Source organism: Neopelma chrysocephalum, unplaced genomic scaffold, assembly GCF_003984885.1.
Source record: "Neopelma chrysocephalum unplaced genomic scaffold, ASM398488v2 Primary Assembly neopelma1_59, whole genome shotgun sequence".
Lineage (NCBI taxonomy): Eukaryota > Metazoa > Chordata > Aves > Passeriformes > Pipridae > Neopelma > Neopelma chrysocephalum.
Genome location: NW_020897714.1, coordinates 23094537 through 23119747, shown reverse-complemented (window position 1 = coordinate 23119747; position 25211 = coordinate 23094537). Strand labels below are relative to the sequence as shown.

Sequence of the window (25211 nt, the reverse complement as noted above, 5' to 3'; positions counted from 1 at the left end):
GGAAGAAAAAACTGTCTTAAAACAAATGCATCTATAACCCATATTCTGTTGAAATGCCACAGATGGAATTAATGGATGTTTAAAACTGTATATGTTACCTTACTGCTGCTGTTACTGGGAATGTCAAACTGTGCAAATATGAAGGGGTAGACAAACAATGTTATCAGACACTGTAAAACAAACAGCCTGTTGCTTGTATAGAAGTGCAAATAAAAAAACCACCACTTAGACAAGGCTGATGAATGACTCCAGCAGCCAATGTTCATAGGTTAATTTAGTGCAATTGGATCCGTCAAAGGCCCATAAATTTGTAGGCATTTGAGGGGCACAGGACTTTAAGAGTTTTTGTGCAGGACATTTAAAAAAGGTTAACAAACAGTAATATATCAACCACAGAAATTTTAGCTCTGGGCTGGTTAAAATGTTCTGTTCTCTAAAGACTTAATATTGGAATGTTTAGTTGCATTGTTCACTGGGAGAATGCCCATTGGTTGAGATTGCATCAAGCTTTTTAAAACAAAGGTTTTTTTAAGTCTTCCAATGTTTAACAAATAATTTATTTACAGCAAAGTATCCTGCAGATGGCACATTCATTCTTCATTCTTGTGGATGGCATGTTCTTACATTCTGTAGTTTCTGTTTCCTGTGTTCCCTCTACTTGTATTCTTCAAATGCACTTCCTGAGGGTTTAGAAAGGAAAAAATATTACAGATAGGTTTCAATACTTTGCATGACCACAAAACTTATAATAGTGGGAAAACAGTTACCCAGAATGCTGGAATTGTTAGACCCCCTTCTGCCAGTTCACAAGGAATAGTCTGCAGAGAACCTCCTCGTGTTTTAATCAGTAGTTCAATTACCTACAGGGCACTTAACAATACAGAACTTCTGTACCCTAAATTTCCAGTTCTCTTAGACATAAATGATTGCTGTCATTGTTGATCTTGGCAGAGGAAACATCTGCATACTGGAACCTGGATGGGCTTAGACATACAGTAGGTACCAAAGATTTTCTTTCACAAGGACATTTGCAAGAGCGGAATGTGTAGGGGCCGAGGAACTTGGGAGTTGTAACTGCAGGATTTATGGACCCCCTTGGGCTTTGGTACCCAGTGTTTTCAAAATTGCTCTGCTAACTACATATTGCATAAATAGCATATTACATATGTTGGATTTTGTTGGATAAGGCCTTGAGGAGGATAAAAAGTGTGGGTTCAGTGTAGGAGCTACAGTCAAATAATTTGTATTTTCAAAACAGACAGGGTGATGTGCCAGGCAAATCAAGAGAGCTTTGGAATGAATAATGCCCTCAGTTTACTGTCAGTCCAAGCACAGGCCAGTTTCCAGCAGCAGTGATGGGTGTGACATACACATTTCAGTTTGATTTCCTTATTTGCCATGCTGGTAAATATTAGCTGGGCCCAAAGCTTCGTCCATCCTGTATCAGAATAAAGGCAGAATTTTTAAGTGACTCTCTATAATCCTCATCAGAAGTCAAATTCTTACTTAACTGAAATCTGTCTGTCCTAAGAAAAGCCAAAAAGAAAAAACTCTCTCTGTGAAATGTATAGAATGTGTATGCAGCTCTACCACTGCAGTAGTTGCTATTAAAGCCCTAAAAATAAGGAAATGTAGCCTCTAAAATATAAAAAGTAATAAGATTTGCCTGCTTTTCTGATGGGCAGAAAGAAAATGAAAACTAATTTGGAGCATTACAGTTTCGTGGAGATTTTTAGTGATTTCCCAGATAACATTGTATTCTATATATAACTTTTCCATTTCCTTTCAGTATCTATTAAACATAAAATAAATCTGAAACTACCAAAGGATCACAAAACTTGAGCTCACATAGAGTTTATTAATTTTCTTGGATTTGGATTGGATTCTCATGGTTATGAGTTGAATTATTATTTCAAGTATATGAAATAAAAATGAAGCAGTACTAGTAATTGTTAAATTAACTATACCATTAACAAGTAAAAAAAACATTAAGCCAAGCTAGGACTTATCATCACTGACAAACCAAACTTGCTGATAGCAAAGTATTCATAATGAAGAAATGTCTCTTTTAGGAATCTGCCATTGTAGAATAGATTAATCATCTAGTCTCTTTTCCTGTGAAAAGTTCAGAAGGATACTGGCTTGTCTTCATCCAGTTTTGCTAATATTGCTGTAGAATGGCTTCCTTAGCATCAAACAATACGGATTCAGAAATGTCAACAGAATTCTGCTTATCTGTACCTTAACATATTTTCTGCTTTTCATTGCCTATTTCTGTTCCAGCTTTTCCAAAACTACCTTTGCTGACTTTAGTTTTCCCTAAGTTGTATGTTAGTTTTCACCCTTAAGTACTCATCCTGGGTCAGCCCTTCGATTTTCACTGATTTTCATGAAAATCATCATTGTAGTGTTTCACAGGAGTCTGCCAATATGAAGGATCCTGCCTTATTCTGCAAATGCTTAGATCAGTTACAATGAAATAGGAAAATGGGAATTTCTTTACTCATCTGCCCAGCTTTTTTCTACACAGCAACAAAATAAAATATTCTCCTCAGTGCTGACCCTAGGTGCTCCTCTTTGAAGATAGTTTACCAACATATAGGAAGAGTTATATGTTACATTATATTTGCAAAAAGTCATACATTCTTAAGGACTGAAAACTCACGATCTATAAAATAGACAGTGAGAGTCTTATGATGAAAGAACAGCCATTTTGCATTGCATTGACCTTCAAAGTGTATTTAGATTGAAAATTACCTATATTTTTCTCAAATGAAAATATAAATTATCTCACCACTGCTGTTGTCTGACTTTAAAATGGCTTTATCAACCAAATAAAGCAGATACTAAGATGCAGCAGGATTGCAGTTACAGCTTTTAATGCTGACATATAGGTAAAAAAATAGCTGTCATGATACACAAACTAGCTTTGAAATTGAAGGAAGATGGCAGGTTACTTTTAGAACATTTTCTTCTCCAGATTCAGCGTTTTGATGAATAACTACAAATAAGTGCCACTGGTGGTAGCAGCAGTAACATGCATGCCAGAAAATGCTTTGACCCACATAACACACTTTTTCATGTATGCAATGCTGAGACTGTTGGGAAAAACAAAACAAAACAAAAAAACAAAGTTGTGAATGCTTGAATCAGGTTCTCAGACCTGCATTTGTACTGGTATATCAAAGTTTGCCTCATTTCTCAAGTCTTTGAGGAAAAGGTAGTTAGAGACAAAATTGCATCTGTGATGTTTGTTTTGTTGTCATATCTTCTGAGCTGATATTCAGACACAGATGAATAAAATCACCATTTTAAGATGAGAGATGCAAAATGTGAACTTTATATAAATCAGCTCATGAAAAGAGAAGCGCAGACTTCTAACTCTTCACCTACAGCACGGATCTTTGGAGAAAAGACAAAAGGATAACAACTACCTCAGTCATGGTAATGGTCATTTAACTGAGATGGAAGGATATTGGGAAGCATGTAGCAACATTCTTATCCTATTAGGACAGACATTCAAACCTCATATTGGCATTGAAAATTCTGTTGCTCTACTGGTAATAAATGGAAAGTCTAGTGTTTGTAGTAACAGGCATGATACCTTAGCTATGAACTCTCTGGGGGCTCTTTGAAATCTTTTCGGTTCTGTGGGCAGTGTGATCAGTAATATAAAAACAGGGCTGGAAAGTTAGCAATGGGAGAAAATAATTCTCTGAAGAGTCCAAGCCCTTCTATCTGTTACACCTAAAAGTTCCCTCATTGGCTTAGTAATGTGGCATGGCTGCAACAGAAATTAGGATTGGTGCCGTTGTGCATATTTTGGCCTGTAAATGTATCTGTGAGTTGATACTCAGCCAATTACAAAATAATCTACCAGTCTTAGAAAAATTAATGAGAAATAATGCAATACTTTTTCTGTTTTCCTAAAGGCATTTTCTTAAATGAAAAATATTAATATCTTTTCCTTTTCTCTCTTAGCGTCACTCAGTATTTACTTAAATTTTGAAGATTAGATGAAGTCGGAAAAGTATTTTTAAGAGAATCTGCTTCCTATTCATACTTTGTTGGTATATATATTCATGTGTATTTTTCACATGTGGGCCTAAATAAGAATAAGGACTGAAAATCAGAGGAAGAACAAAATTATATCCAGATGTGCACCTCTTTTCTCCTTTTGCTTCGGATGAAAGGGGATGGCAGGGCACTGTCTTCATGAACAAGTTCAGGTTGTGCCAGAAATGGTTCAGATTGGATGACAGGAAAAATTTCTTCACAGAAAAGGTTGTCAAGCACTGAAACAGGCTGCCTAAGGAAGTTGTGCAAGTATTTAAAAGATGTGTAGATGTGGCACTTAGAGACATGGTTTAGTGGTGGAGTTGGCAGTACTGGGTTAATGAACTCAATGATCCTAGAGGTCTTTTCCAACCTAAATGATCGTATGATTCTCTTTTATTAATTTTTAAAATCAGCCTTACCAGTGCTCACATTTATGTAGTAATTTTCAAGGTAAATTAATAAGAACTTTGTGACATTGGTTCTGTGACACTGCTTCATTTAGAAAGGTCACAGTCTTCCTTCACATATACAGTTGTGGAAATTGCTCAGTTCCTTCTTTGCTAGGACAGTTGTTTTTCAAAGTTCTTACTCACTAATTTTCCAAGTTGCTGTGTAATACTTAGTTCACTTTTTGACTAAACTTTTATTATCATTTTTCAGAAGAGAAAGATGAATGGAAGAAAAACTAGCTGGGATCATGACATGAAACACAGGACTTTAACTTCCCTTCTTGCTCTTGTTTTGCACTTTAAAAGTCTAAATATAAACTTAGTGTAAAAATAGGTGAAACCATTGCTTTGCTTAAACCAAACCCCAATTCCTGTATTTGTCATTTAGAAAGTTATGGGGAGATGCTAAATAAAGACTATGCCAGATATATGAAAGGCATAAGAAACTGACTGCCTATGAAGTCTAACTGCACAATATATATTCCACTTAATCCTACCTTAAATCTTGCATTTAATAAGAAAATTTTAGAGGTCATATATATTATCTCAAATACATATATTCACTTTCTATGTATAAGATATATATCTCATATATAACATATAATATTAAGAGAGAAAAATATTCCAAAGCAGAAAAAAATTGCTTAACTGAAAAACAATTTGACTTTAACATAGGTATTTTTTAATTAAAATCAGAGACATATCAACACTATGAACTAGCTAAATATATTCATATTGGGAGAGGCTATTTAAAGAAAGTATGAACATAATTGCTTTTCTTAATGGAGGTATATATAACTGACTGCAAAAAGAAAAGAAAAAGAAAAAAAATTACATGAGAATGTGTACCTGACTTTTTCCTAATGAATTCTGCTTATCTTCCCTTCTCTGTATTTTCCTATTATCTATCAAAAATATGAATAATAGTTTCTCCTACTACTTCTGTATTTTTGTTTCCTCAAACTAATTTTCTCCATCCACAAACAATAATGAAAATTTCAGTTTGTTTTCCTCATCAGATTTCTGTTATTTTATTGCCAAGTTCCTATCAAGAAGCATTTATGACTTTTTTTTCTTCTGTTCAACTTTCTCCTCCTTTTCACATACAGTTTCTCTAAAGGTGGTGTTTTGTTTAATATTAATTTTTCTCTAATTTTACTTTTTCTCCCTTTTTCTCAAAATCTCATATTTTCTGTGAGATGCACCTTGGTTCATTCAGTTTTTCAACATTTTGCATCTCAACTTCTTTGATCTAATTCCCTCTCCTTTCTTTTCTTGTGCTCCTCATTGTCCTTTTACTACCCTTTTCACCTCTTGATTTGTTCAATTTTTAATTTCCAGGATGATTTCTTCTGCAGCTAGGCTTTCTCAATTACTCAGTTACATACTCAATTTTTTTTTCTACTTCCAGTACCCCTCTTGAGCACCACCTCTCCTGATACTGGAAGCAGATACAAGGTCTTTCTTCTGGTCCTTCCTGTTTGCAAGAAAAGTGTTCTCCTGCTTGAGTTTTGAACTGGGAAGAGGACAGCTGCCTAAAGTATGACATCATTCCTTAGTCCTCCAAGGAAAGTGGTGTGGAGATCCATTAGAGAGCTGGCAGGTATCTTGTCTCCTTTACTTGAATGTTTTACCAATCACCTTAGCAACAAGTATGGGAAGGAGAACACAGATTACTGGCCAAGACTGTTTTCTTCTTTTCCAGCAAGCCTGAAGTTTATGTGTGCCCAGACAGGAATAAACCACAGCATTTTCTTGTCTACAGTTGAGCTCTACCTGAAGAAGTCTTCACTCATTGCCCTGTGTGCCCTTTGACATACTAAAGGCTAAGGTGATACTTCCCAGGAAATGTCACACAGACACCGCTTTAAAAGTTTGAAAACTCTTGAGGAAGAGGTGAAAGGATTCCATTCTGTGAATTGACTTATGGAAAAGAATGGATGCTGGAATGATTGCAGTTGTTCTTTTCATAAAGATGATATTAAGGAAATTAATATGCAGTAGGGGTTTCTTTACTTCCTATGAAACATTAGGTTTTCATGCAGTTCCGTTTCTTATAAGCAAAAATTTTCAGATAACTGCAGGAATGGGGCCAACATATGTGTAGGACAGGCAGGGTCAAACAGCAATAAAATAAATCAATACAGACTTAGAGCAGAAGACAAATAACATATAAAACAGATGTTCAGAACTCAAACAGGAGAGAGGGTTGTACATGAACTCAATTGTAGCCTAGTCTAAGATGGGTTTTCTGAACTATAGGCTCTGTTGATACATATATTTACAGTATATCTAGTATCACAGGAGCAAAAATCTGGATACGCTGAACTCCACAACTATATAAAATATATCAATTAATATTTGAAGTGCTTGGAGAATATATGTATCAAACTTTAAATACTTAAAATGAAGCATGTAATGATTGCAGTGAGTATACATTTAGTTTATTTCTGACAAATAAAAAAAAAATCCAAAATAATGAAGAAAGAAAAAAAATTGTTCATTTACACATAAGATCAATAGCAGAAGAGATGTATTTTCCTTCTTGAGCACTCACTCTACCTCTCCCTGAAAGAGAAGGATGAGTGAAGAGATTCTGGATAGATGAGTTGTTAAACATTCAGTGTTTGATTTCTCTTCTGAAAGAAGTCTTAGGTGCTATTTCTGATTGGATGACGTGAGTACTTATCACTTGCCACCCTATAGCAGGATAAAGCCTCACAACTACTAACTTAGCAATTCCATGTTTTATTCAGTGTTCTAAGAGATGAGATGAAACATACTGTTTCCTACTCATTTCCTACCATGGAAACTATTTTTCAAAACTGCACTAAATCTAGTAGGCAGAACGCTTCAATTGTCTTCTATGTTACCAGCCTTGATAGAATTTTCCTTCCCTGAAATACGTAGGGTTTTCTTCATTGATATTTTGTTGGTTTGGTTGGTTTATTTGTTAGTAGTTGTGAATTTTTCCCAGTCTGGCCTACCTTTTGTGCTTTTGGCATATCAGTGTGGCGCTGAGCACGTACAGACCGTGCAGATTTAGGTGGCTTTATTGGAGCACAATACATCTCCAGCCTCCTCAGGTCACAACTCTGGAAGCAGCATTCATCCACTATTCCCTTGTGGTGTAAGCGTCTACTGCTGGATCCATACCCTGTAGGCTTACCTATTCAAAACACAAATGGAAAGTTTTTTTGTTAGAAAGAAAATGCAAAGCTCTCAGAAGCAGTCATATCATCAAGTTGCATTATTTTAACTGAATCACCAATGACCATTGTAGAGCCACTCTGCGTGTATCTATTCTAAGACCCTGTTCTCAGATACACCTTTCAAAGAAATTCCTGGAAACAGCCAGCTTTTATCTCTGCCTATGGGTGTTCACTATTTAAGCATTTGAGCAAATTTATGCGTTCTTAGAAAAATATTATTAAAATATGTTCCTGAGCTGTCTTAGCATTGAAAATGGAGAGGGAGGAATCTGAAATCTGGCATTTACAAAGGAAATTTGCCCTTTAGCTTTAGGATGAAAACTGATTGCTGAGCCAACTGAGGTAGCTGATGTGTAAAGATCATAGATCATGACTGTGTTGTAGACAAATATTTCCTAGTAAAAAAGGCTACAGCGAGGTACTATGTGGAGCCAGAATGTGTTCCAAAGGGGAAATAAATACTGTATACAACTGCACAGGCTGTAATATCTGCAAGCTCAAAAGCTAGTGGGAAGCAGGAAATAAGGTAACAAAGTAACGGATGAAATGCTGCAAAAATAGGAAGATGGTTGATGGAACAGATAAAAGCAGAAGACTTTATATTCCATAGATTTGTACAAGATAGGAAATGGGACTGACATAACATAGTTTTCCTCTGTTTTGCACCAGGCATCTGAACAAACTACTTAACTGGCAAATATTTTCCATTTTTCACTCAGCTCCAGTAAAGGCTGACATGTTCATTCATACAACTCTTACAAACGTATTTTTGGTTTTTTTCCCCAGTGGTTTATTATTTCTTTAGTAACTGCTAATTTCTCTGCTATACTACACAGAGATTAAAGTCCCACTGTTTCCTGGGCTTGTTTGTATGCAACCCTGTTGGATGTGTACTTGCCCTGTTATGACTAACTAGAAATGAAGGAACAGTAAATTCACAAAAAGTAAGTAGCTGCCTACTTTCTATATCTATTTTAAATTCTGCTAGAATTTGATTTCACATACTAAAATTCTGAAAAGATTAAGTGTTTTGTTTTGACATTTTCAACATTAAATATTTCCATTTACAGAATGATCCACATTAGTTAAGAACTGAAAAATATGGAAAAAAAAAAGGAAAGAAAATTGTACCAAGAGCCAAAAAATGAAGTAACTCAGTCAACTCTACCAATTTCTTTTCATGCCTCTTTTTTTTTCTTTTTCCCTTAAGTTTTATCACTGAGATCAAAAATCTGTTATTCACAGAGTTTGGCAGGAGTTTATGTTTTAAGAATTACTCAAGCTAGATAAAGCATAAAGGTATCAAAAATTCAGTTTCTCTTTGGGAAATTATTATATCAAATGCTTGTACAGCAAATTCCAGGGTGATGTCCAGGTACTTGTCCTGCAGCTGTCAATTTGAAAAGACGACACTGCATTTTGCAGTATCCTGTGATTAAAACATGTACCCATTGATGAAGAACCCTTGAGGCCTCAGAACATCAGTAAATGAAAAGACCTCTAGTGGTAAATTATGTCACATTTTAGCCAGCAATACAACTAGCTAAGAACTAATTATCCCTATGAGCTTTGTAAGCTCAGATAACAGGTTTTTAAATGTCTTTTTTTTTCTTTCCTCGGACTATAAATTAAACGAAAAGAAAAACATGCTTACTTAGTATATTACAATCCACTGAGGGCCTCTGTATCGTACATTGCCTGCTAAATCATTTGTTTCATAAGACTAAAGAGAAGAGCAAGCCAGGAACAAATTACAGTAATATTTTGGTTTGTTTGTGTGTGTGTGTTGTTTTATGTGTATCACTGAAAAGTATTATAAATATTAAGATGCAGCGGTTTTTTTTCCGAAACTATTTTCCCTCACTGACTTACAATATAAATTACAAGCTTTTTGGTGACGATTTTTTCTGAATTCTGTTAATCCAGTTGTTTTAGCCTAATACTTTTAAAATTTAGCAGTCAAGATAACATGTGGAGTGCCATTAGTTTGCAGTATAACCAGAGCTGCGCCGCATTTTATCTCACTCCCATTTAAAGAAAGGTAGGGCAAATTCTGTTCCTGGATATGCAGGTATAACTCTTCCCAGTAGATCCAGCTGAACTATAGGTACAAAAAACTGATTAGTAAAGCTTCCCTTTCTTTTCTTAATCTGCCAGTTTTTCATAAGCAAATACATCCTAAAAGCTTCTGTTCAAGTTATTTTACCCTTCAGAGTCTGAATTTAACCATTTATAAATGTGTAGGACCTTTATAATTTATAAAGTTGATAAAGTACCTTTAATAACCTATGAAGCACTGCCTGCCTTATTTAGTAATCAGTGGCAACATTTCTCCTCACTATCATATACATAAATAGTTAATACAAATCCTAAATCCTGGAATCTTTCTGGTGCAAATCTCAGTGCACTTCAAAATCATTTTTAGTGTAGCCAGACCAAAAACATCTATGAGTTACTTTTCTTTCTAACAGAATAATAATTTTATGAAGGATTATATAATGTCTAATAGCCCTTTAAAAAACCTGTATGGTACATGTAACAACATTGGAATGGAATCACTAACACATCACTGATGTGGTCAGCTATGAACTTATAGGCTTAAATATTCATGTACCACATAGCATGCTAAATGCTCATCCTTCATAAAAAGATAACATTAGTCCAGTGAAGTTAGACTTTTTCTCTTTAAAAAAATGTTTCCCAAGGTTTTTGAAAGACCTAAGCAACGAAATATACTTAAAATTTGTGTGATATAAAGTGCTATACAACAAAGAGAACAAATGAATAGAAAAAAATATTCTTTTTGAGTAATCATGATTCTCAATCATGATTGAGAAGTATCTGATATCTAAAGTAATTTTAAATCAATAGATTTTAAATTACTGCTGTCCTCTTAAGTGCTGCTGCTTACAAAGATGCTATTACAGTGAAAGGTGAGATAAAGAATTACAAGGAGATACTACCGCTTCTACAGATGTTATCATTATTTGGCCCATCTGCTTCTGGAAGGACTGCAGGATCAGATGGTCCCAGTTCATCAACTTACCAAAATATGCATTTAGATCTAGGCAAATGTTCAAGCTCCTATATAATGTGTTGGACTAATGCACGTGTTAAACAGTGAGCACATGCCTGAGTGCTCTTCTAGGGACTGATGTAACTGAGCACTTAAGATAATTTCTAGACCAATTGGTATTAGTAAATAAATGGCTGGTGGTTCTGCATTTTTAATATGATTTTTGTTCCCTTTTTTTTTTTATAATATTGCCTACAGTATGGACTGGACTTTCTGTGTCACTATACTGCGAACCCATATAGTTCTTTCTCATCTTTCTGACATAATTTGAGTGCTGCCTTCCAACTGTTATCAAAAAGTTCCTTGTATTTACTCAACCTTCAAAGTGCTGCCTGTGGACATACAACAGTCTTAGGCATTCCTTTTTGCTGACGTACACTGATTTCCTTGGAGGTTTCTTTCCTTTTTTGTCAGTTGCCAACTCAAGAGAATTTCATATCATGTAGGTCAAAGTTTACTTAATAGAATATTTGGCACTTGTTTAATCTACACTATCAAATATGTGAATGTTTCTTTCAATGTGCGACAAGCAGATACGAAGTCTAGTCACACTATTCTGAAGTCCCCTGAAAGCAGGCCAAGGTACAGAGTTGCAGTAGTTAAACAGCTGACTTCTGTACTAACAGCACTTCCCTTTAAATAATGCAAAGTCAGTGGAGTAATTCAACAGGACTTGTTTACACTCGATTTCTCTGTTTCTCCCCATCCCTCCAAAATACCTTACTGGTATAGGTGGACTATAGAAGTATCAGATATCAAGTTATCTAGGCATTCTGTGTAGAATCATAATCTACTATTGTAGTATTAACCTTAGAAATTACATAAGAAATAGCCCAGGATAAACACAAAGCTTAATCTACTCTTTAGGGGACTCTAGGAAGAGCTGGGGAAATGTGTCCGGGATATGTGTCCAGGATATGTGACTCTTCGTATTTGTTGTACATAGTGTCTTTTTTAGCCAAGCATAGAACTCCAGAATGCCATGTAGACTGTAATTCAGAAATACATCATAAATCTGAAAAACAGTGACCTAACCTGCTATCAGAGTCAATCTTCAGCTGTAAATGCAGCTTTTAAAGCATTGCAAAAGGCCATTAGTTTTGCTCTAGTCTTGTAGCAAGAAACTCACAATGTTTCCATCAAAACATCAGGGTAATATAACTTGTACACTTTTGAAACATTGATAGCAGCTTACAGTATTGGGATGTATGTGAGCATGCTATAAGGCAGTATGTTGGACAAACAGAATTTTTTCTGTGGCCTGAACAACAAGATTGAGAGTTTGTGGTGCTATATTACAATGCAATAGCTGAGCAAACTTATCCTGTCTGCTAGATCCAGACTGGGAGCTGCTGATTAGAGTATTTTTGAGTTGCATGTGCTGTCTGCCTTATAGTGGCACAGAAGACCAGGGATGCTGAATTTGAGATTCATCTTGCTCATCTTTGCTACCTGAAAATTAGGGATCTCGTTTAAGATAGTGAACTCAACAAGGAGGTGTGCCTACAGGGTGACTGATTTCTGTATTGAATGCTTTTCTTAAAATTAAATGTATCCTTGTCCTCTGAAAGAGGCAGTGTTCTTTCATGGACTGCAGATAAAGCTACTTGCTCGAGTCTTAGTATGCATACACAACTCCTTCTAGGAGTTCTTCAAAGAAAATGAATTCCATTGAAAATGATTTGTCCTAAACCACAAAATATATGCCCCTGGTGGAGTACAAAGCCTTTGTCTTTCATTTCCAATTTAAAAATTAAATATAACAACAGATTGTTCTAAAAAGCACACCACCCAGTGTACTATTTAATTATGCATCTCCATACCTCTTTAAATGTATTCTGTATGTTAGCTACTGTTTCTGTGTATTTTTGCATTATAAATGTATGCATATGCAAAACAAGAGATTGTTGATATCACTTTCCATCTCCTTGTAATCTTAGACAAATGATTTAATGTTATATTGGTGATACTTCTTGAGAGTGCTCTGGAATTTCTAATCTGTATTTGGAAAATTATGAGTCAATGTTCAATCAGCAGGAAATGCCTGGGTTTTGATACTTCTGTGAACTGTTAAAACAAACAAACAAACAAGAAAATAACAAATCTTGCAGAGTGTTGTAAAGTCCCTTAACAGAAATACCTCAAGGTTTAAACGTGCAAAGTAGGCAATCTGATTTTCATGTAAATAAGTTGCATGCATTTTGAAGCGACAATATTTAATATTTTATTTCCATTTTCCTTCAATGTTTTGTTAATGCCAAAAAATAATTATGCTTAGACTGATTTTTGTTTGTATTCATCAAAATGAGCATATATTAGCATTTATAAATGCTCAATGAATGGATGCCCTAGCTCTGAAATCTAATTTAATATGCATGAGAATAGAGGATAAGCTTTATCAGTATTCACAAGTAAAATCTTTATGAAAGCATATGCATTTGTTAATATTGAGATATTGCACTAGAGCTACTGCTTTGTGGAATACTGGATTGCATTAATTACTGAGTCCAAAGCAAGAAGAAGTTTGCTCATTGCTCTGAAATCGTAAGCAAGTAAGACTGGGAAAACATAGGCACTCAGTATTGATCTATAAGAGAAATCTGCCAAGAATTCACAGAGAGTTTTGCCTGAATAAGTATAATTTCTAAGCTTCCCCTTATGAAAAAATGATAACCTTTTCATGTTTCAAATGGAGAGTAAATAACTATTTCACTTCTTTAAAGTCAGTGAGATGTGTAGCTTTATTCCAGAAGGAATCTTAATTTGTAATTTCTTTGTGTTTATTTAGTCTGTCACATAGTTGAATAAGGTATTTTTTTCCTCCAGAAATATGCTTTCAGAAGCATTCTTTTTCTTCATTGTGTATTTAATTGGGAAAAAATTCTCCTCTTCCCCTAACTTATTTCCAAAATACAGCACTTGTAACAATTTCCTCTTACGTATAGGTGTGCTGTACTCTGCCTTTTTATGGAATGGCTGCTTTGGAGGCCATCAAGCACACTAAGCATGTGATAGAGCCCTTATGCTTCACACAGTAGTTCCTAAGCCATTTGCAATGTGTGAAGAGAAAGACCTATAGGTTTGAGTGTTACACTATGATATGAAACAGGAATTTCAGAGTTTAGAATTCTTTTGAGGAAAAAAAATTGGACAAAGAATGGGAAACAATATAATGTATTATTTTACATCAATTCAGTGCTCTAGAGGGTGAAAACCTTGCTGACCTAGCACAATTTACAAGGCTACGTCAGATTCCAGGGCTGGAAAGTGCCTGATACTGCCAAAAAATATATACTTTGGCAAGGGAAATGCTTTGCTGAAAGGAAATTCACTATTGCAAGAATAGCCAGGTTTATCAGGGTTTAGGACAAGATAATTAGAAGCCAGTAGGTCATTGTTACATTTGAATATTGCCCCCTATAGTGCATCAAGGAGGACAATGGTAATACAGGCATCCGCCCATAATGAGAATACATTCTCTCCTCTTCTTGTATATGATCTCATAGTAAATAATTACTGCTTACCGTTGTGTGTGGTGGGAGGAGCAGTCCTGATAGAACCTTTCATGTCCTTCTTATCCCACAGACAATGTAAAGCTGCCTTTTATTTGCAGTAACAAATACACAACAATGCAAACGCCATAACTGGGTGAAGTCCTAGCATCACTGAAGTTAGTGGGAAATCTTTTAGTGCAGTCAGGATTGTGTCTTGATGAATCAGATGCCAGAAATTACTTATATATAACCTGACCCAAGGTGTATCAAAATGAATGGAAAGCCTTACATTGAATGTAGTAGGCTTTGCAACATGCTGATAACGAACGAACACTTGCCTTCTCTTCCAACCTTACAGTTCAGTGAGTAAAATGCCATCTTAGTGGCATCTAGAGAGATTGGAGGAAACGGATGTGGTGAGATTCCTTGAAGGAGGTAAGAAGAAAGGAATACTGATGTACAACGTGAAGTAGAATGGCTGCTATGTGGTTAATACCAGTGACCATATAACAAGCGGCACTTTGCTTTGCACTGTGTGATCAGGAATTTTATCTCTATAGTTACTCTTTCTCAGTTGTACGCTGAGAAGTGAAAACAAATAACAAATAACAAACATGGTACACTTGCTGCTGCATTTTGACACGATCATCTGATTAAAGGCGGAAAGTGTGAATGCCTGTTGTAAGTTCTGTCTAATACCTTTCCCACTACCCAGGAGTGCACATATTGACACATATTACAATTTTTATTTTTATTTATACAGCAGCAGCCCTTACAGGAGGATAAGCAGGTGAGCACAGGCCTCTCTCACCTACTATAGCAGTAGAGAATTTTCATTCCGTTATTAGAAATGAGTACTGGCTGAAAGACGGCTGAAAACAAGACCAGGTGTGCCCAGGTGGACAAGAAGGTCAATGGCATCCTGGCCTGTATCAGAAGTAGTGTGGCTAGCAGGACCAGGGCAGTGTCAGTCCCCCTGTACTCTGTTTTGGTGAGGTCACACCTGGAGTACTGTGTGCAGTTTTCGGCCCCTCACTATTAGAAAGAGGTCCAGAAACATGTCCAGAGGGGGGCAATGGAGCTGGTGAAGAGTCCGGAGCACAAATCTGATGACGAGCAGCTGAGAGAGCTGTTTAGTATGGAGAAAATGAGGCTCAGGTGACACCCCATTGCTCTCCAAAACTAACTGAAAGGACATTGTGGTGAGATGGGGGTCAGTCTTCTCCCAAGTAAAAACTGACAGGAAAAGGGGAAACAGCCTCAAGTTGCACCAAGGGAGGTTCAGGTTGGCTGTTAGGAAAAATTGCTTTGCTGAAAGAGTGGTTAAACATTGGACAGGCTGCCTGGGGAAGTGGTGGAATCACCACCTCTGGAAGTGTTAAAAAAACATGTAGGCCCTTATGGTTTAGTGGCTGTGGTGGTATTTGGTCAAAGGTTAGACTTGATCTTGAAGGTCTTTTCCAATCGTAATGATTCTATGATTCAATAAGTGTGAAAATAGAAAAGAAAGTAGGAGAGAAAAATAAGGTAAGGCCATAAGGGCCTAGCTCACTCCTCACAACAGTTTCATAGTTGTCTACACCTGTTAGCTTTAGTGGATTTAATAAAATGTGCTCTAAGCTCAGTTTAGTAAGATCTGACATCATTACTGAGGGCTTTGTCAGCAAAAAGCATCCAACCTTGTACAAGGATGCAGCAAGAGAGCATAAGGAATAAACAAGATTCGGCTTTGCACCTGTGAAGTATTGCCTGAATCCTGTTTAGACTTTCCAGTTATTGAGCCTTTCTGTATAAGTCAGAATGACACTAATTACTTCAGAAATTACTTCAAGCATGGTAAGGTGACTTAATGCTTTTGGTGAAAGTTCAGCATGTAGTTTTCTTAAGGCCAACATTTTAGATCTGAATCATTTCCCAGAAACAATATTTTTGATTGTCTGTTACTTTTGCCATATTGGGATACTTTTACTTGTGAAGATTGACTTGTGAGATTCCTGATTAGAAAGGACAAATTAACCACTGCATTCAGAAAGGGAATTAAGACAGAAAGATTAAGAGACAGATTCTTTTATCTTCTCTGATGTTAAACAGTACAGTCTCCTAAATTACAAGAGGTCTTTGCAGAGAAAGATAGTACTTAATTTGGGTAATATTTATGGAATCTAACTATCAATTATTTGCACAGGAGAAGGCTGTATCAGTGCCAGGAACTGAACCTACATCAACATAAGCACCAGGCCAATGCTTTAACTATATACCTGTCTTTCTTTAATCTTATATTTGAGTCAGTACAGCATGTAAAAATCTAATCTTGAAATGAAACATTCATTTGAGGTCATGATGCTCTTGTTAAATTTGTCAAAGGAGATAAAAGAAAAGTGAAACTTTCCAGTGGAGTACATAGTCATTAGGGAGTGAGGATGAGGTCATTGAGATGAGAGACAGTGACTTGTGCCTGGAAACAAAACCAGAACTAACCTAGCTAAAATAGACTGTTACAATTGATTCATCTTTCACTTACACTGGTTTTCTACCAGTTGTAGCTTCATTCTTTAGTGATTTAATATTACAATAGGAGCTAGGAGAATCAATTCTAGTGACAGGAACATAAAGAAAAATATGTCAGTGCTGAATAACAAATGAAACTACACTTGCTCTCCTTGTCCTTCCAGTTCACCTTGTGGTTACTGAAGACATGCAGGGGGATTATAAAGGAATACTGGCATAGTGCAGGGAGAAATTAGTTCCAGTATAACACTTAAATACTGAAACAACAGTTTCTGTAGGATCCTTGAAAATGGAAGTGCTTGTAGGGAGTAGAGCTGGTTTATGAAGCAAATAGGAAGTAATCCCTTTAAGGGGCTGACAATGCCCTCTACAGTCACAGTTTTTAAAAGGGAATGTGGTTTCTGAGTAGATTTTTTTTTAAGTTCTCACTTACTAAGTTTCAATGGCTTTTCAGGGAAGTCCAAAGGTTTTAAAAGTTCATTTCCTTTTAAAGAGAAGTTTTTCCCAAGTAACCAGAATTATTCCTTTCTTTTATTATTTCCTTTCCAACTCATTTAGGCTTGATTAATGATTGAAACCTCCACATCAGTTAAAGATGTTTTTCAATGGCTTCTTTTATTTTGCAATCTTCCTGTTCTTTTGTTTCACCTGGTTTCTTCTGTGGGTCATCCAGGAGTACTATAAATATTAAAAAGGCTATGACAATGTTGAAGTTAATCTGGCCTTTAAATTCCAGGTGCTCATTGACTCTTTTTGAGCTACAACATCCACAATTACTTAAGCAAAGGAATCCAGTTCAGCAGAAAGTCAGGAGGATGAATAAATATGCTTGCGATGGTGTAGACTTTTTAATTTTTCTTATTTGTGTAGTAATATGTAAGCTTAATGGTGATTCTGTAAAACATAACTGTTCAATGCACTATGTCTGCAAAATCATTCTTCCCAATACTGGGACAATGGTTTTGCACATCATGTCATCCATTTCATCAGTCTAAGCCTGTCCCTCCTCTATGGTGGTTATTAAAAAAAAAACAAAGAAAAAAAAAGTATTATGGAAAAAAGTACTTATCTTAAGTGTTCTTGGCCAGTGGAGGGCTTACATGGTATCACAAAAAATGAGAAAGGGGTACCAAGTAATTTCTATGAAATACATTTCTAAAGAATCTCTTTTATTCCTGTATTGGTTATTAGAAATCACAGCCACTTTTCGTTCTTAAGTCTTCAACACCTATAATTCAATTTTTATTCCTTTAAATGCTGATAAATCTCATAGCCTGGGGGACTTTGAAGAAATCTTTTGATCATCTGAAAGCATAGATTCTGAGTTGTGTCTTGGACATAGGCATCAGTATTAAAGCCTTTTCAAATATCTTTATTGTGAGTCTTTAGATATTTAGTTCTGTAATTACAAGTTACTTAAATATTTGAAATTGAGAATCAAGTATTTAAATTAAGAGTCAAGATGTAAAAAGGAAAATTATGTTTAAACATATTCTGTTGGTACCCAAAACTTGACTTAATAAGATCATAAATATTTTCAAATAACTATCCTTATGTAGTTAATTGTAGTTAATTCTACAATTAAATCTAATGTTGATACACATAAACTGAATCAAACAGGTTAGTAAACTATATTTCTGCACAAGAAAACCTAATACCAAAATCCTTGTAATTTTTCTTCTTACCTTCTTCTATATAATTTGGTACAACTAAAGGAGGAGGAAAATGCCCAGTTAAGTCGTATTCCGATATGTGCAGTTGAAGAGTTTTTCTTTTAATAGCATATCCCAATTAACTTTTTCATTATTCACTCAAACGTTATTGAAAAAATAAAAAAAATAATACTTGCAGCCTCCTGCACTGTTAGTATTTATACACTTTCAGTGTGGATGTAGATGCCAGCAGCACAATGCTTGTTTCTCTTAGGCCTTTTGTAGCAAAACTTCTTAGAGTTCTTTCCGTTGAAAATGATTTTTTGGATAAAATATATCTTTTTGAATAAAACATTGCTCTCACTAAACCTTTGGGCAAAATGTATACCAAATGAAATTGAACTTTCTGTGGTTTGGGAAAGTTGGATTAATTTTTTTTCCCCTTGTTTTTTGTTTTACATTCCTCTGAACTCCTCTTTCCTGGCAGAAAACGAGGTGCCAAAATAATCCAAGGAGGCTGTGCAGCCTCTCCAGAAGTGAGAATTTCATCAAGTTTAGTAAGAGTGATTGTTCACATAAGATTTCCAATCTAAGGGCCTTAACCAGGATAATGCTTTAATTTTGCAGAACTCATTTTCCCCATTTGTGAAATTTAGAAAAGTTTCAGGTCTGCATCCAGGATAAAATCCTGAATGGAAGTACAATGAAGTCACTTTCAGAATTCTACTTCTCTAAAATGGGTCTGAGTTTCCACTTCTTTGTTTCTAAATGATTACCTAAACTGCATCTCTTGCGATTTGGCTTAATTATTTGCAATTTCTCGTCATCTGTCAGTTGCTTATGCCTCTCATGTGTTCCTTCTTGACATCTTCTGATACTACTTCGTAACTTTTCTAATGCATTTCCTAAACTCATTTTAGCATTCTAGTTATTCTTTGTTTAGCCCTCTAGCAGTTAGACAGCAGGGCATTAAATAAGTTGTTGTCAGTTTAAACTTCATAATTGTGTTGACTTTCCATTCAACATCATAAAACTGCTATGCAATCAACTGTGATCACTCTAAAGATACGAAACACGAAAAATAAACTATTGTGTATCATTTTCTCTATACAACTTCAGAACAATATTGGTTTAGATCAGATAAATTCAATGTAGATCTCATTTAGAAATGGTGACAATAAAGTAAACAACATCCTTGCTAATATTTTTTCTAATCTTAGTGATACGAAGCATAAAACAAAAGTTTCTTATGCACGAAATAGCTGCGTATTATGGATCTTTGTGGGATGGAATACCTTTCTCTCTTTATCTGTGAGTCTCTCTTTACTTGTGTGTAGATCTTTTGCCAGCAGCTACTCTGTAGCAAGTTCATAGCATACTACAGGTACCACAGAGGCATGTACTGCCTCTCCAATGGCTTCTTGTCTCATCAACAGTATATATTATGTGAATGTTACATGAATTACAAGCTAGTGTGAAATACATAGATTTTTTTTTTCCCCTGTATTATATGAAATAGAGTGATGGAGTTGTTGTAATGAAGCTTTATCAGTAGCAAACAGATTTGAGCACCGGAATTTCCTGGATATGTTTATATTATAGGGTAAACTGACTGTCTCTGGAAGATTTGAATGATTCTGTGCTAATTGTTAAAATTTACCATAATACACAAGGTTTACAGAAAGGCTTTCAGTCCTTTAAATGTATCTTATCAATTGTTCTTAAGGTCAAGGTCTATTGAAAAATTTAAACAAAATATTTATCTGAAAGGGGCTGCAGTTTATATTTACATCATTCCCAAGTTTTTGGATTCCTTTTTCAATAGCAACTGTCTTTATGGTTGGTCATACATTAGCCCTGAAATCGCATCATCACATCTATAATACACACACATATTTTTTTGCTTCAGGGTTGAGATCCACGAGGTTTTATGATTGTTGAATCTCCTGGGTAGTGCGTTCTGCTGAAGTGCCTGGCATTGTTTGTAGTCATTGTTTTCCTGTGTTATTTTTATGCAAAATATGGGTAGTAGGTCCATTTCTTCTTCACACTAGAGGGCTCCTTCACACTTGGTTAGCAGTGTGGCAGCACCTACAAATCAGAGCAGCAGAAACAGTCTGCAGTGCAAGGGTTTGCCTGCATTACAGGACATAACAGGCTCACTGTGTCTTCCCTTCACAGAAATTGCTTCTGTGTATTGTAATACTGTCACCTCATGAACAGCGTCAGAGTGGCCTGTGATAATTTTGCCTCCTTATCACATAAGATGGGAAAAACAGAAACACTATGGAACTATTTCTGAACAAAGAGAGGTTAAGATATGCTCCCTGTTCAGTTTAAAGATACTCATGAGAATAATAAATGTCATAATCAAGCCATCTTATATTGAATGTTTCTTAAAATTATGGCCACTAGATAAGATTGTTGGAGGCTATTGAAAATAATGTCGGCTCCTCTTTCTGTTATTGGAGTGGCTGAGTCGATTTAATTTCAGTAGTGGGACCAGTGTTTTTACAGGTTGAAGAAAATGCTTGTGCTAGCTCTGCATATTGTAGTAGTTTTTCCTGCCAGTATTTGGATCATGAACTATAGTGGCTCAAATAACAGACAAGAACTAGAAAATTAGAAGAAAGCTTAATTGTTGGAAGAAGGCCACTGCCATGTAATAACTATTCTTGACCGTTTTTAGACCAGAATGACAGATCATTTTGACCTCTAGATGCAGCTCTGAAATTTGAAAGATAAATTGGTAAAGAAGATGTGGAAATCAGGAAATAAAACACTTCCCAAATATCTGTCTTGTTCTCTCTACTTTGTCCTCTTTTTTACAATAGTAATAGCTTTCCTAATTCCTTAAACAGAAATTTCTTAGTATTAATCAGAGTAGGCTTTCTAAATGTCTAGTTTACATGAAGTATTATGGTAGAAAATCATGAAATTAACTGACAAAATAGCTGTGTGCTGTAGTTCAATAACCTTTTAATTTTCTAAAATAACTGAACTCTCTTCAGTGTGAGAGGTTGTATAGTAAACAGTGTCCATTCAAGTAACAATATAAGAAGTTGCTCCCAAAACACTGAGTTATGTTGATATTTTAAAGTATCGCTACTGTTCTCCACAGCTTCAGCACTTAAGCTCTGCCCTGCTCTTTGTCAGCTTCATGCTTGGGAAATGTCACTGAAGTGACAGCTGGTAAAGGCAAAGAGCAGAGAGGAACCACTGAAGAAATGCTTGGGACATGTTCCTGTGTTGTAGGGAGAAAAGATATCAGAAATATAGAAAACAATACATGGCTTTTTAAATCCACAACAGGTTCCATCCTATGTAAAAGGCTGTTCAGTATTGGTTGTATTTAAACGTACATGCACGATGGGCAGCATATTTGTTACAACTCTTTGCCATTCTTCAATAATGCAGCAACAAGGAAGATTATCCTTCCTCCTACTCCAGGATGACGTCATTGAACTGATAAGTAGGACTTAGGAAAGGTTTATGTTCTTAGCACTAGATTTAAAGAATATAATACTGCTTTTAATATAGTAATTTCTAGCTCTATTAATTTTTGACATTTATCTTGCAAGATCATTGGGAAATTCAGAAATCTTTTCTCCTGTTTGAGAGAAAAAGAGCGAGGTGATTTAAGGATAAATAGGCTCACTGCTGTAGAGCTCCTCTACCACTGTATCACGTCTGGCAAGTATCCACAAGGTCTTTCAAAGTGATGTGCTGTAAAATTGCTAAAATATGCAGTCTTAAAAAATTCAAACATATTGTTAAAATTTTAGTGTTGAAGCTGGTAGTAATTATTGAGTGCTTGATTTGTTTCCTAATAGAACAGATGTTTTTAATTTATTATTTCATTCACACTGTAAATTTTCACATTAGACACCATGCTGGATCAAGATAAAATATCAGTGACAGGACACTTGTTCTTTCCTTTAAGTCAGGAGAAAACAGACATTATTGTACCATGTTCTGCATCTTGCTTGGACTAATTTTGACTCATTTCCTTATAGAAATTGCTGAAACCTCTCCAGAGTTCTTCATGGACCATTCATTCATTATTGTCTCAACGCTCTGGCACAATTATATTAAGTTGTAGTTAGTGGATGTAGAAGAAGAAAGATTAAGAGTAAGCTCTTCTGGATGGGCTATATGGCATCTGGTATAGCTCAGGCTGGAATCAATAGGAGGCAGCCCAGTCCCTAAAGAACAATTCATCCTGACTTATTGCACAAAGTGCATATAAGTGTTTGAGAATTAAATACTTCTGCAAAAGCAAACTAAATATGCCATAACAGTATCATCAACTGAACAGCAGAACACGGTTTGGTAATCATATGTATAAATTCTGATTGTTTGGCACAGTAATATATCCACTAATTGTTGGAACAGGTAATGACACCTAATCTTCAGATTGCCTGACACTTTCTAATATTAATCTCTGCCTTAATGCTATTATAGCTTAACCAAACCTTAACTGTCTGGGCTTCAGGTTTTGTGAATTGTGCATATTTGATAAGTTCTTAAGGTTTTTTGATTTCTTCTTGTAAAGGAGGTGGATAGAGAAAGGTGTAGCTAAAACCATTGAGTCATTTCCAACAAAAAGATTAGAAGCCATATGATTTTGCCCCTGCTCAAATGTAACCCCCTCTTCTCTGAAGTGTATGCCTGTTTTACTGAATAACCCTTGTGCTTCCATCGTGTGAAGGTTGAATTTGGAGAGGAGGAAAAAGGAATCACAGAATCGTAGAATGGCTTGGGTTGGAAGGGACATTAAAGATCATCTAGTTCCAACCCCCCTGGAAATTACTTTGGTTCAGATATGTACACTTATGTCCTGCATGTGGAAAGTCACCTAGAGATTGCAAATTTCAAAATTCCAAGTCAGTCAAGGTAGATATAGGTATTTATCAGTCCACCATAAGTATTTACTGGTTCAGTTTTCTGAAGAGTTGGGCTGCTGAAAGTGTTTTTCTTGTTATGCTCCACTCATGATAATTTCAAGGAGTTGTCACCATGCTATCTAACTCTCCTGCTTTTTAGAACAGCTGCTATCATTTGTTACTGCTGCCATAACTGAACCTGCTGTCTGATATTGATATTTCCCCATGTGAACATTAAAGTGAGGTTTCTCTTAAAAGCATTTTTTTCTTGGACTCTACTGAGATTGAAGTTAAACTAGATGTGGCTGCTGTGTGGTTAGGTGAGCTGGTGTGGGTATTTCTGTAGAGATGCTTCACAGACTGTGCTAACCAGGACTGCAAAATTGATATCTATGTAGCTATCCACTGACATGCAATTGCTGCCACACAGTGCAGTCACTGCCCAGCCCAGATCTGGTAAGAAAAATTTGACAAAATTGCATGTGCTGTGCGTTTGTGAGAGAATTGTCCTTGAAACCTGGTTCAAAGATGATTCACCCTCAAAGGAGTCAAAGTCCTAGTTCAGGTAAGGTAGCTGCCAAACAAAAAACTTTGTTAGCAACTTTTAAAGGCTCCTCTGTCTTAAATTACACTTTCTTCTGATTCATAGTTTTCACCTCTTTCCAGATGAAATTTTTCTGCATTTCTTGTAGCACCTTTCTTTTACTGCTAATTCTCACCTCCTTTTCTTCTGTAAGCAATTCTGTTGTATAATGACTATTTTTAAAAGAAATATACTGTATTGACTCTTTTAAATTCATGGTGGATATCTCAAAGGTCAGACTAAAGGATTTCTTTTTTATTGTTTCTGCATTAAGAACACTGGAAACTTTTGAACAGAATTTCTATTAAATTTCAAAAAGTAAGACTTTTCTCAACTGATTTTTCCAAGTCAAAATTACTTAGCAATTCCGAAAAATAATGCCTTCGTCACTCACCAGCACAATATTGACCCAGAATCCTCCAGAGAGATATCCTACCTACAGGGAAGTCACTGACTTCAGGAAAATAACCTTGTGGGAATATTGATAGAAATGGGGCTAGAAAAGAGCATACAAGGCAAAAGTGTCTTTTCAATCCTTTGACTTATTGGCAGAATGTTGTGAAGAATAAAAGAAATTGCTTACTAGGCTCTACCACTTTATTGAAAGGATGCAAAGGAAGTGTGAAAAGTGGAATGTGTGGGGAATCAGAGTTGAAAGCACAGTATTTTGTTGCTGGCAGATGTGTGCTAGGCTTTACCATTTTACTAGGGTGGTACAACTCAGTTGTTATGACACATCCAGGAAATAAAACAGAAAACACGAGCTGGAGGCTTGGAGAAAATTAAATGATGATGACTCAGAATTCACACCCCAAAATAAAATGAAGATTAAACCACTGCACCAATTTGTTTAGCAAAGGAATCTGAAGAACACATGAAGTAATGGGCTTCCAATTTATTGAAGCTTTGCACTGATCCTCAGATGAAGAGGGTAATATTAGAAAGCTAGTGTCAAGGGGAAAGGCAAGTATGATTACAGGTAAACTGCGAGCTGAGCTGATGTTTTTGCTGTTGCTCTCTTTTCAAAGTATTCTTTTTGTTTTTGTGCAGTCAACTCTACATCTGCTTCTGCTGAAAACCAAAGAAAAGTGTTTCAGTGCCTCAAAGTGTTATTGTTTGACTCGTTTGGCCCGGAGAATGAGTCTCAAGTAACCTATGAACTCTGTGCCATATCCTTGTAGTAAGCAGAGGGCCTGCTGGGGTGATCTACTTAACATGCCATTAAGTTTTATGTAACTGTTATAGTATTGTTTAAAAACAGTTTGTGGGATTCTCTGCAGTAATATGGCATA

The 25211-nt window shown here is 35.8% G+C and overlaps 1 protein-coding gene across 2 annotated transcripts in view; it reads right to left on the bottom strand.

Moving 5' to 3' along the window:
• Positions 1-261: 261 nt before the first annotated feature.
• The window catches only part of IGF1 (insulin like growth factor 1), a 47255-nt gene continuing 22305 nt past the window's right edge, over positions 262-25211 (bottom strand). The window contains exons 3-4 of one of the 2 annotated variants that reach the window (XM_027680472.1): positions 7496-7677; positions 262-680 (exon numbers count right to left, since the gene is read on the bottom strand). In XM_027680472.1, coding sequence (XP_027536273.1) covers positions 621-680; positions 7496-7677 — 242 coding nt within the window. In that variant the 3' untranslated portion in view covers positions 262-620. The remainder of the gene's footprint in view (positions 681-7495; positions 7678-25211) is intronic. The other variant, XM_027680473.1, reaches the window with a different exon arrangement.